This window comes from Lutjanus erythropterus, chromosome 20, assembly GCF_056507025.1.
Source record: "Lutjanus erythropterus isolate fLutEry1 chromosome 20, fLutEry1.hap2, whole genome shotgun sequence".
In the NCBI taxonomy this organism is placed as follows: Eukaryota; Metazoa; Chordata; class Actinopteri; order Lutjaniformes; family Lutjanidae; genus Lutjanus; species Lutjanus erythropterus.
Genome location: NC_139336.1, coordinates 32,140,050 through 32,152,334, shown reverse-complemented (window position 1 = coordinate 32,152,334; position 12,285 = coordinate 32,140,050). Strand labels below are relative to the sequence as shown.

General features: G+C 38.2%; 1 protein-coding gene across 1 annotated transcript in view; it reads right to left on the bottom strand.

Annotated features, from left to right (window-relative positions):
• Nucleotides 1–2,532: 2,532 nt before the first annotated feature.
• The window catches only part of rasgrf2a (Ras protein-specific guanine nucleotide-releasing factor 2a), a 37,062-nt gene continuing 27,309 nt past the window's right edge, over nucleotides 2,533–12,285 (bottom strand). The window contains exons 17-29 of the mRNA XM_084745981.1: nucleotides 10,507–10,632; nucleotides 10,292–10,381; nucleotides 9,639–9,745; nucleotides 8,409–8,521; nucleotides 7,054–7,114; nucleotides 6,931–6,960; nucleotides 6,621–6,724; nucleotides 5,609–5,693; nucleotides 4,540–4,737; nucleotides 4,364–4,443; nucleotides 4,162–4,279; nucleotides 3,758–3,826; nucleotides 2,533–3,154 (exon numbers count right to left, since the gene is read on the bottom strand). Of these exons, the coding sequence (XP_084602107.1) occupies nucleotides 3,059–3,154; nucleotides 3,758–3,826; nucleotides 4,162–4,279; nucleotides 4,364–4,443; nucleotides 4,540–4,737; nucleotides 5,609–5,693; nucleotides 6,621–6,724; nucleotides 6,931–6,960; nucleotides 7,054–7,114; nucleotides 8,409–8,521; nucleotides 9,639–9,745; nucleotides 10,292–10,381; nucleotides 10,507–10,632 (1,277 nt within the window). The 3' untranslated portion in view covers nucleotides 2,533–3,058. The remainder of the gene's footprint in view (nucleotides 3,155–3,757; nucleotides 3,827–4,161; nucleotides 4,280–4,363; nucleotides 4,444–4,539; nucleotides 4,738–5,608; nucleotides 5,694–6,620; nucleotides 6,725–6,930; nucleotides 6,961–7,053; nucleotides 7,115–8,408; nucleotides 8,522–9,638; nucleotides 9,746–10,291; nucleotides 10,382–10,506; nucleotides 10,633–12,285) is intronic.

The window sequence follows — 12,285 nt, the reverse complement described above, 5'->3', positions numbered from 1 at the left end:
GCACACCTGGGCAGGTTCATGTGGCTTTGTGTTCCTGGGAAACTCAACTTTGTTATGTTTTGTTCTGTGCAATTTGTGTTTGTTTTTTCTTTTGCTTGTTTTCTATATTTGCTTGATCAACTTGTTTAGAATTAAACTTCATACGTGTTGTTAAAGTGAGGATGTTTTATTAATGTGTTTGTTTTTGTGTTTTTATAAGTTGTGTTGAGCTGAGGTTGAGGGGCGAACCACATGTTCCTCTGTCTGCCATAAAAAAAACATTTTGACACTACGTTATAATCCACATTTTTTGCCTTTAATTGTGTGTAAATATCTGTATATTACACAGAGAAATGCATGGAAAAATACAACAACAAAACTGGAATTTCAAAGTAGACAATAATGTAAGAAAGCGAGGGTCTTTTATACTAATGCATTTAAGATTCCTGACGTCAGGAGAGAGCCAAAATAATAAAAGAATAAAGCTAATAAAACTCAGTAACAGTCAACTACAAGGAAAACAACTCCAGGACATCATGCTAAAGTCATGCTACCAACATGTTTAGAGTCTATTGACATTCTTTACAAATCAATAGTGCAAATATATTACTATTTAACTAATACAGTCAACAAGGTTTAAAATATGATTAAATAATCACATTGACAAGGAGCTAATAATAATAATCATAATCATAATAATAGTGATACATGTAAAATTAATGTAACTGTAGGGTTTTGACGCATGTAAGAAACCTTTCAGGCCAATTCTGTTGAAAAAGCAGAAATCAGATTATTGAAATTGTGTACAAAATGATTATTACAAAACAAAAAACAGACATGATTTGTAGCACAAATGTTTTTGACTGTCAAAGAAAGAAGGATAACACATCTTAAATTTGCGATAACCATATTTTCAGATTAGGAATGTGTGTAAAAACTAGAAAGATTTTTGCTGTGACATGCAAATGCAAAACAACAGCAGCTGCAACAACGTGAACCTTCAGCGTGAGCAGAGGAGTGAAGATGTAAAACTGAGCCTCCTGTGAGCATCAACACCTGCAGACAGGTGAGTCAGTCAGTGTTCAGGTAGATTAAATATTGGAACTGTACTCCAGCTGTTTAGGAAACCCAGCATGTCTTCACACACACACACACACACACACACACACACACACACACACACACACACACACACACACACACACACACACACACACTTTAACACGAGGCTGGATTACCAACCAGGCGAGCAGGCTGAACACGCCCAGAGACCCCAGATACTTCAGGTTCACTGTGTGGAATCTGTGGTAATCTAAACCACTGAAATTCAGACTAAAGTTCAGTATTAACTGACATGATCCGGGCTTTAAAATGCCTCCATGCTGCTCGTCTGGTGTAATACGAGTCTGCTAAAGTCCCAGCATGCCGTTTGCACACCGTCACACCACACACGGTTCAGACAGTGTGCACATAAACGTGGTTCCAAACTAAAGATCTACAGTGAAGATCCAGACTAAAAACATGGTGGAAATAACATTTTTTAGTCAGTTTGGCATCTCAGGGCTTTAGGAGACGAGCAGTATGAAGGATTTTTATGTTTTTATTCTGATATATTACATGGTTTACAGTCATGATTTGAATTATGGGGGAGTTGAGGCGAACTCAGCAATAATGTAAAGAATAACAGTAAAAGGTGTATTTTCATTTGATGTCATCAGACTGAGGGTTTGATAATGGTTTGCTTTTTAAAGCTAAAGTGATCAGATAAAATGAAAGTTACTGCTTTTTACTTTGGTATGACCCAGTATTTCTGGTACGCTCTGCAAAGGCAGAATACAGGAACTTCCAAATAAGGTCAAAGGTCAAATTAGAGGTCAGGATTGATACATAGAAGCAATAACCTGATAGAAAGATATCATACTGACACATATCCAATTATCTGCCAAAACAAGAAAACTTTAAACTATTTTTTATCAGTTCTGCACTCTGGGAAGTTCCTGCCCTTTTCCCCTTTGTAGAGCAGAACAGACAGGAAGGAAACAATAAAATTTAGCCCGATATCCAATCTACTTTTTGCTCAGGTTTTGGTCTCCACCTTACCTGCTAAATGCTCCACTTTGTTCACCAGCTATTCTCTAACGCCGTAACGTTGGACGCTACAGTGATCGGTCAAATTTGCAGGAAAAAGTTGTGGTGATTGGATAAAAATCGCAAGGTCGAGCAGAATTCATGGGGATCGGTTGAATTTGCGTTAATTGTTGTGTTCAGAACATCGTAACTTCCTGTAGGGACTGAGTTAGTTCAGAGAAACGGGGGTTTGTTTTGGGAGTAACAGTCTGTTGGACAAATGGACATCGAGTCCAATGGAACTGAAAATTATACTGAATTTATCAGGTGGACACAAACACGACCATATTGCTCCAGGCAACTTTTTGCTCGCATTTAGCCATATTATCTTTATAAAATAATATGTCAGTGTTGTGTTTACAGCTTTTTCTGCTGCACCAAATGGCAAAAACAAATTCAAAAATCAGTTTTAACGTTCCAGCCCAAAAGTGACTTTTACTGGATCACAGCATCCTGTGCAGATGTTGCACTTACTTGGTGCACGTTCCTAAATTAATTTGGAAACTACCACACAGTAAACCTGGGGCTCGTTTTTTTTACCCCCCAGCAGGTTAATGATCATACAAATAATGTAAAACTCATCTGACAACGTTTATGTGCAAGACTACAGAGGCAGATTGTTTGGTATTTACAGTGTGATAGCAGCAACAGGTTACTTTCTGGTGCCATGTTGAGGAGCTAACATGGTTGTTTTCTACAGTCATGACTGTTCGATCATATGGCAGAGTTGTGTTCATTCTGTTTACTAAATATACACATCAGATATTCATTCAAGGCACGTTTTCTCCTGAGTTTCCTAAGCACAAGAACCGGTGGTGTTCTACAAAACAACCCCTGCTTCATTAAGAAAGAATCTCAAGTTGTGTTAATGCGGGACTCGTACTGTGAGACGGATAACACTGGAAATGTATATGATGTCTGCGTGAACGTGTTTGTGTTATTCTAGTTAAAATCAGCCCGGTGGGACTCGGGGTTCGATCTTCAGCGAGAGCTCATACAGGGTGTCTTCATCCATCACTAGTGTCTTATCCAGCAGGAACTGAGTCACCTAAAGGGGACAAACAGAGGACAGAGAAGACATTTTGAGGCATCTTTTTATTACTATGCCCCCCGTTTATGGAATAGCCTGCCTGAAGATCTGAGGGCGACATGTAATATTGATATTTTTAAAGGCAAACTTAAGACCCACCTTTTTAGTCTGGCTTTTAATTAAATTTCTAATTTTATCAATTTTTTTAGGTATTTTATTCATTCTATTCCATTTAATAATTGTCAAATATTTTATATTCTTTTATCTTATGTACTTATTTATTTTTGTTTTTATTATTTATACTTTTATTGTTTTAATATTTTAAATTTATCTCCTGTGTTTCCTCATCTAATTTCTATCTAATTTCCTCATTATCATGATGTAACATGAGTGCTGATTGTATGGGTTTGTGTGATCCTGTGTGTGGGTGTGTGGGCGGGGTTGGGGGTGGGGGGGTATTCTCTTAGCTATGATTGTAAAGCACTTTGTGCTACAATTCCTTTTGTATGAAAAGTGCTATACAAATAAAGTTATTATTATTATTATTATTATTTTAATCACTTCTTATCACACAGATAATTTAATGGTGAAGACAGTGGAGTGTATTTTTCTCAGACGCACCTTTGGTTGGTGCTCTATCCTGTAAGGTGCCTGCTGGAACTGACGAATCTCCCGAATGATGTGAGAAATCTGAGAGAGCAGAGACAGAGTTAGGAGACAATTTAGTCAACTGCTAAGTTACTGTTGCTGTGCCTGAACGGGGCTAAATGAAATGCAAAAACAAGCAAACAAACCAACAAAGTGTTGCAATTATTTTCACAGTGATCGAGATTGCGATATGAGTCACGATTTTAGTGGGAAGGATGATTTTTGCATTTTATTTTGCCTCGTGTCTCCTGCATCTGTTTGGAGACTTTTGTTATTGGTTTTGGAAAATCTTTTTTTTTTGTTGTTCAGAGAAAAGTTTTGGTGATCAGTCAACTGGAACTTTTATAAGAATAATAAAAGAGGCGGAACATCTTTACCATCCTCATCTTGGAGAAGTTAACCAGACCCTCCTCTGTGAAGTTGGGAGTTCCCTCCTCAATGAAAGCCAGGTCAGTGAGGTACATGCCGAGGTACGGGACACATGGAGGGTTACAGCTGCACACACGGACACAGTGCAAACATCAGACTGGATTTAAACATGTACCACTCGATTTTTCTCTGGTAATGAGCTGTATTTACTTTTTCAGAGTCTCTCTGAGGTTCTTGAAACGTCCCTCTGAGGACACCGTCTTCTGCAGCCTGTCCATGAGCGCCTTTGTCTAAAAAAAAAAAAAAAAAAGAGAAAAATCATCATAAAGGTTTTCTGCAGAAGGAAGTTTTTCTTTTTAGCAGCCGATGAACGGCTGGATTCTCACCTGTTTGCAGACTTTAGCCCAGGTCTTCTTCAGCCTGTAGATGGCGCTGCGGTTGAGCGCAGACGTGATCTCCAGCACGCCGTTGTAGTTGTTGAGGCAGCGACAGATGTCGGCCACCGCCAGCCACTTCTCTATGGAGCTGGCCCTGGAGCCGACATCAGTGTGGGTCATGATCTGAGACGCCACCAGGTTACTCATCTGTGGTCAGAGGACGGCAGGGAGACAAAAAGCTATTTTTCACCCAGTTACCAGTTTATTAGGTACACCAGGTAAAAAAACAATGCAGTCTAATAATGTTTAGTTATATATTTTATTGTGCCATCGTAGCTGCAGGGCATCACACTGAGGTGCTTCTGATATTGTGTCTATTTGTCTCTTTATTTGAATGAGGATGGACGAAGTATATGATAATACAGCTGAATCAACACCTTTCAAAAACATTATTATCTTTCTGAAGGGAGGATTTAATGTAAAACTGTAACCAGGGATGTTACAAGAACCGACAGAATCCTGAAAACGTGACAATACTTTTTTTTTTTTTTTACATTATCATAGATAACGGGGATGCAATTCTCTTGAACCTTAAATGCCACATACGTTAGTGGCATTTAGTGTGATGTGTTTAAGTTCCCGCCCACACAGCTGGCCGACCAATCAGGAGCAGGACTCAGCTGACAATCATGACCTGAAATCCAATTTTTATATCATCAGATCAAGATGTTTTGCTTTCACTTTTTGGTGAGCTGTCATTTATAAATCTTAACATGTATAATGTCATTGTTAGTGTTTTAAATTTTATTAACATATTCAACATTCCAAAACACAAAGATATTCAATTTATTATCATTAATGACATAAAAGCATCAAATAGCTATATTTGAAAAACTGAAACCACTGAAATTTTGAATTTTTTAGCTTAATTTTTTTTTTTTGATTTTCTGACCATCAACTAATTGATTACTCGTCATTATCTGTGTAGCTGGCAGCCCTGATATAAAATATTATCATACTGAACCGGCCTGCGCTGCGGCATGAGGAAACATGTAACGGAGGATCTGTTTATTCTCACGTCATTGAAGTGCTGGCTGGTCTTCATGATGTACGGAGTCCTCTCTGTCTTATCAACCTTCATCCAGCCCTGACCGAGGAACTCCCTGCAGGATCAGACACATTCAATCAAACATTTAGAAAATCCACTACATCTGTTGACTGTTTATGCTAAACATTAACATACATGGGTCATGTTTTGTTCTTACAGCCTCTCTGAATTGAACACAACATTATTTCCTCCAATAGTGATTAGCAGATTAAATTGTTACATTTTTTAGGAAAGTATTTGTAAATTGCAGACTCATAAAATAAAGATTTGCCAAAATTTCTCATCTGCTTCTCGTGTCTTGTGTTGGATAGAGATGAAACTGCATGAAAACTTAATATCATGATTATAATTTATCCTGGATATTTGTGTTATCACAGTATTATTAAAATGTTCTAAAAATGTTCAAAACTTCTAAATTGTCAGGTCAAACTCCTAAAACATTAAAGAAACGCACAAAAAGTAGAAGATGCATGCTGTTTACATTTATTTAATATAACATTTACTTGCAATAATGTGTACAGCGTGTACAGAATTTAATATTCTTCTTTTTCTGTGTTTCTTTAATTAATTTAAAGGTTTTTCACCTGACGGCTAACAGCTAAAGCTAATGACCAGTGAAGGAGCTGTCAAACTGAACTGATGAACCTTCAAAGTAAAAGCAGAGAAAAATGAAAAGCTGAATCCAGTTAGACCTGTGGGTAGACCTCTTTCCAGTGGAGAAGCTGCACATGGCTTAACATTAATAATTTAAAATGGCATCATGTGCTTTGTCGTGTTATTGATGCAGAACAAACCCACGCTGCTGCACCAGCGTCTGGAAACTGTTGCTAACTTTATTTCATGCTGGACAGTTTTCCAAAGCAATCAAGCACGGATAATTAAAACCGGAAACGGTGACATTATCCCGGCGTATCGTGGCGACCTTTTCATTCAGCTGTGGGTGCGTGAGGTGAAAACCGCACCACGCGGATGAAGCACTCACTCGTAGGGAATACTCCTGAACACGATGTGATCCAGCAGCGTGATCTGTTCCGCCAGCTCCATCGCAGACAGGGACTCGAAACACTCGGCCTTCGGACTCTCCGCCTGGAAAAAAAAAACAAAACACACAAACTACTTCTAGTTGCAGAGTCTCAAAGATCTACTTCAGCTCACAGATGCTAAGTCGTCTCTACGAACTGAGAATCCACCTACAGTCTAACTTTTCACCACAGCAGACAGGAGCTACTGTTCAGCTACAGGCGGCTTCGTTAAAGAGACGAATGTCTTCATAACAACATGATTATTCTTACCACAATGAAGTGGAGGAGAGGGCAGCTTTTCTGGAGATAAATTATTTCAACAGTTGCTTAAAATCTGTGAGTAAAATCTCTCGTGTTGAGCGTTTTGTGATAAGAAGAGGCGGCGATACTGACCATCTGCAAAATGTCCTCGATCTTCAGCTGAGCGTCGTCTTGTTCTTCTTGAGAAAGGGCACTGCAGAGAAAATCATGTAAGTACTACTGTAGTAAACTGCACATGTACTGCAATACTTCGGTTTTAATATACTTATTTTTATTTAATAATGGGTCTATTTCTCATATTAATAAATTTATGGATCCTAATTCATTAATGCATGACTGTAAGTGTCCATTTAGCTTCACTTTTATCTAGTGTGGTTGATTTTTTACTTTACTCTTTGCATTTTTGTCTTTTTGTCTTTTATTTCTTCATTTTATTTTGCACTTGGCCTTTGTACAGGTCCAGGGTTTTTTGATTTTGTGCTCTGATTCTGGATTAAAGTGGGTGGGATTCTATTTTTTTTTTTTAATTCTTGTTCTGTAAATCTTTTAAAATGGAAAACACTTGAAAAGTGCTATATAACTAAAAATCTTATTAATTATTATTACTGTTCAGATATTTTTAGTGACTCTTTATGCATGTGGAGCTGCATCTGATGCAGATCAAGTCTGACAGATTTATTTATAAGCAGTATAGAAATATATTAATAAATGATTTATGACACTATTCTGTAGTTATTAATGTAAAGTATTTGTCGACAGACATTACTTAACTTCAAAGATGTATTTCCTGACAAATAAACAAATAAATTAATAAACTCTTAGATCTGCTTTCTACAGAGTCATTAATAATTAAATAAGAATAAGAAATGAATGCGTAATAGTATATAAGTATTTTTTTTAAATATACACTACAAATAGTAATGTACGAGCAAAAACAAATATGTATTTTAAAATAGAAATAATTATGTACCGAAAAAAATAAATAAAAAAATACTACTAATATAGTTACTATCCACATGTATGTATATATAATATTTATGTATTTATTCTTTCATGTATTTGTTTTTATATTTTCATATTTATTGTCTTGTTCTTGTACATATTTATTTTTTATGGCACTCTTATGTCTCCACAGATTACAGCTACATTAATGTGTGTTAAAAACATTTATTAAATATTAATATTCTGTGTATTAATGATAACAATGAGTGATCTGATTCAAGTCAAACAGAGTTCCTAAAAAAAAAGAAACTATAAACAAATAAAGACTGTATCAGACTGATCAATGATGTCTGTGGATGCTTAAAAAAATCTTTTGACTTTTTAAATTTCCTAAATCTCCTACAGCTAATAATTTATTGACCAAGAAGTTTATTGCATCAGCAATAGACTTTAATATGGGTATTTATCAATATAAAACCTACCTATCAAAGTTCCTACTCTTGTTTTCTTTAATGGACGGATGATGTTTTTGTGTCTTTGTGCACCTTAATATGTTTGTCGTAGCTTTTCTCTCCTGTGGCAGCAGGTCTGGATCTCGCAGAACCTCCTCCAGGAGGCCGATGACGCCCATCTTCAGCTCGCCGTTCATGTCAAAGTCCTGACAGACGAACACATTAATACATGTTTATACATGTTTACAGCTCAGTTACAGTCAGACATTATATTCATGGTATTCTGCAGACATGCATCAGAAGATTCAGGTCCCAGGATGTTCGTCTAGGTTTGTCCTCTAAAAGTCCATCACATGATTTTGCTTCATTTTGGAAAAAAAAATATTCTCATTTAAAAATATTTGCTATTTAATCAACAGAGTGATATATTTTTGAAAGTGTTTTCTTCACTCCAAACCATGTTCATATCATGTTTGTAGCTCCAGAGGCTGCAGTGCACATGAAAATGACGCCCCCTAGAGGACATCAGGGGATTTACTTCCATATATATGAGCATAAGCACATAAAGAAGGGAAATGTATTCATTTATTTACTTTTTTTCCTCTTTTTTTCTTTTGTAAATAATCTAAATAACAATAACCAAGGCATTCCTGCCATTACTTTCTTTGCCTATCAGGATGCTGTTAAAATCCTTTTCAAACCTTGAAAACACCACATTAAAATTCAAGTGTTTCCCAGGATTTCCAGCACCTGCAGGAACTCTGACAGTGGCAGGAAGTGGAGACACAGCATCCATCTTTATATACAATCTACGGTGCATTTAGGGTAATGTTTATTTATGTGCACTGTCCCTGTTCAATAAAGCAATAAATAAATAAGAACAAAATAAATATTCTGTAAATATTAATGTACAGAAAATCATTTGCAAGACATTAGTGGAGGATAAAACTACTGAAACTTCATTTACAGACAGAAATGAGTTTGTTTATCGATGGAGGCAAATAACAAAATGTTCACTTTTCAGGCTCCAGCATCCAGGTACAAAAATAGCATCTTATATAATCTTAAATGAAAACGATAGTCCTTTTCGTGTCCCTGGGGAGGATGCTGACCTTTCTGCACGCTTCCTGGGTGGGAGAAAAGACATGCAGAGCAAAGAGCACCTCCATCAGGGAGAAGGAGTGACAGGAGAGGTGACGGCAATGAAGACAGACGCGACAACAGACGCTCTGTCAGGTGGAGGCTGGAAGCGGCCCGTCTGGGTTTGGAGGCCACCGGACACGAAGAGACAGATTCATAAAGGTCTCCAGGTTGTGGACTCACCTGGGAGTGTTTGGAGACCCAGTGTCGCAGCACATTCAGAACTCTGTTGGTAGCGGCTCTCCTGATGATGAACTCTTTGTCACAAGCTTTCTCAGAATTACTGAACCCTAGGGGACAAAAAATAAAGGGTCATTTCAGTGTTTTTCAACCTGGACACCATTTTCTCTGCTTTTGCAACGTAACTTTTAGTGACGTGTGACGACGGAGCAACCTGCCAAGGTAAACTCCAGAGTGCTGTTACTTTAAATGACCCTGGTATGTTATCCCAACGTTTCTTCCACTTTTTTGGAGATGTTGTGACATTTTAGCGACGTCACTATATAGAACCTTTTATAGCTGACATCATCAAAAAGCTGCGTACGCATTTCAGCAGCAGAAGTAGCCGTCTCACCCGTTCATCTAAATGTTTCATCAGCACCAAAATTAACAAAATGTCTGGATGTTGCGTACATGATAGTCAGAATCTATTGGGATCATGATATAAGAATATAGGTTCCAGGATTAAAAATAAAAATGATCCTTTAAGGATTAATGTGACAGTTTTAAACATCTGAGGTCATTCTTTCTATTTATCTGCCTGTAAAAAGCCATTTTTGCAGCAGTTTCCTCCCTCAGCTGTGCATCCTTTGACCTTCATGGCTTGCCGTGCTCACCTTGGGAGCTGCTGTGTCCGGCAGCTGCAGTGGCGATGGCGAACGCCGAAGCCGGTGACATCGTGCAGCGAGAGTTCTCCCCCGATGTGACTGCGAGGAACCAGAGACATTAAAAGAAACAGCGTGAAGCCACATAAGGAAGGGACAGCAGACGCCTGCTCTGTATGCACAGACTGTTATTAGGATATATGATGTGTGTGTCTGTGTGTCCGTACCTCCTGTCTGTCTGTAGCGGAGGTGTCTCGGCGTTGAAGGCGAGCGGCAGGGAGACATGTCGCCCGGCTCGCTGCTGGACGGAGATTCAGGGATGAACTTGTCCAGAGATACAGACTCCAGGACGGCTGTTCAGAGGAGAAAAAGGTCACAACTCAATCAGGACGTCTGGGACGTGAAGGAGTGACTTTACACTTACTGTGTTTTTCTGTTTGCTCAATGTGTTGACGGGTTTTTGTTCTGAATTTTAATGAGACTGTCTGACAAAATAAAGATTCAATAAATAAATAAATGGTCCTCGTGCAAGAACATTCTTGTATTTATATCCTAAACTTTTTATTTTTTTTCTGTGTTTACTCTATTTTGGTGTCTGAAGCTTAAATGGTTTTAAATGAACTTATTACAATTTTTCAGTACCCTGAGTTTACTGTACTTGTAGATGAAATAATGTGTTTCTAAAATATATATATATATTTTTTGCTGAAGTCACAGGGAGCCACTGGAGAGGAGCTGAAGAGCTGCAGGTTGCAGACGGCCGACTTAAAAACTCCAAACTATCCCTTTAATTTCTGTTAGATATATTTGACATCATGTTCAAATGACGACTCTAACCTGTGCGTGAGCGTTCATGTGTGTTGTTCTTGTGTATCTTTGGCCCTCGGGGGTCACATGCTGCAGGATGAGGGGTGTTATTGGAGGGTTCTTCATCTCACCCGTTCAATCTGTGATTTTCCTCTCAGGAGGCTCTCCGGCCGCCACATAAGAGCTCTTCTATTTATCTCCTCATTTTCCTTCTCTGCTCTCCAGTTTGTTGTCAGAGATTTTCTGCCCGTCGCTGTTTTTATAGTGAGCGGTCTGTCAGCTGGAGCCAGATGGTGATCTAAGAGCACGATTATTCCTCCGTTGGGTAACGGTGACCCATTTTATGTGTCTCGTTCCCTCGTCTGTTTGGGTTGGCAGGCCACTATCAGCGATGTGTCGGCTTCAAGGATCATATTAGTGATAAATAAATCAGATTCAAGCCAAGAAGGATTTTAGGACGCTTTGCAGAAGATGGCAGAGGAAGAAAAGAGACTTAAACTCTGCATTTACCTGTTTTTAAATCATTGTTTTTATCAGTACAGTGAGTGAGAGTGAGTGACTGTGAGGCGTGTGCCCACACATGTGCTGCTGTTCATACAGAGTGAATCATACGCTTTGTGCTCTGATACACTCTGATAAATACAGGTTCTAACGAGAACCAGCAAGAGTTTCCCTTTCATAGAGACCCTAACATAAAGGGTTTAAAGCTGGCAACTAACGATTATTTTCAGAAACGATTAATCAGTAGATTATTTTCTTGATTAATTGATTAATAGTTGATTTTTTCAATGTCAGTAAATGGTGAAAAATGTCAAATAGCGTTTCCCAAAACCTAAGATGACGTCCTCAAATGTCTACCTTTAGTCACGACCCAAAGATATTCAGTTTGGTGCTTCAATCATGCCTGAAAAGTTGAGCCTGTTGAGGCCCAGTGCTGACAAAATCCTGTCCAAACCCGACCCAAACCGACCCGCATTAGAATATTTCAGCCCAAACCCAATTACAGCCCAAAATTTTACTTAAACAAGCTTCCCTCTGTGCACCAAACATTAGGGGTTTTCAGTGACAGGGAAAAGGCAATTGGAAGCTAAATTGGAGAGAAAAATTAAAATAAATAAACAAACAAACATATACAGTACGGCCCAAATCCGACATGAGCCGATGAATTATGAGAAAAATAAGACCCAACCCGTTTGCAA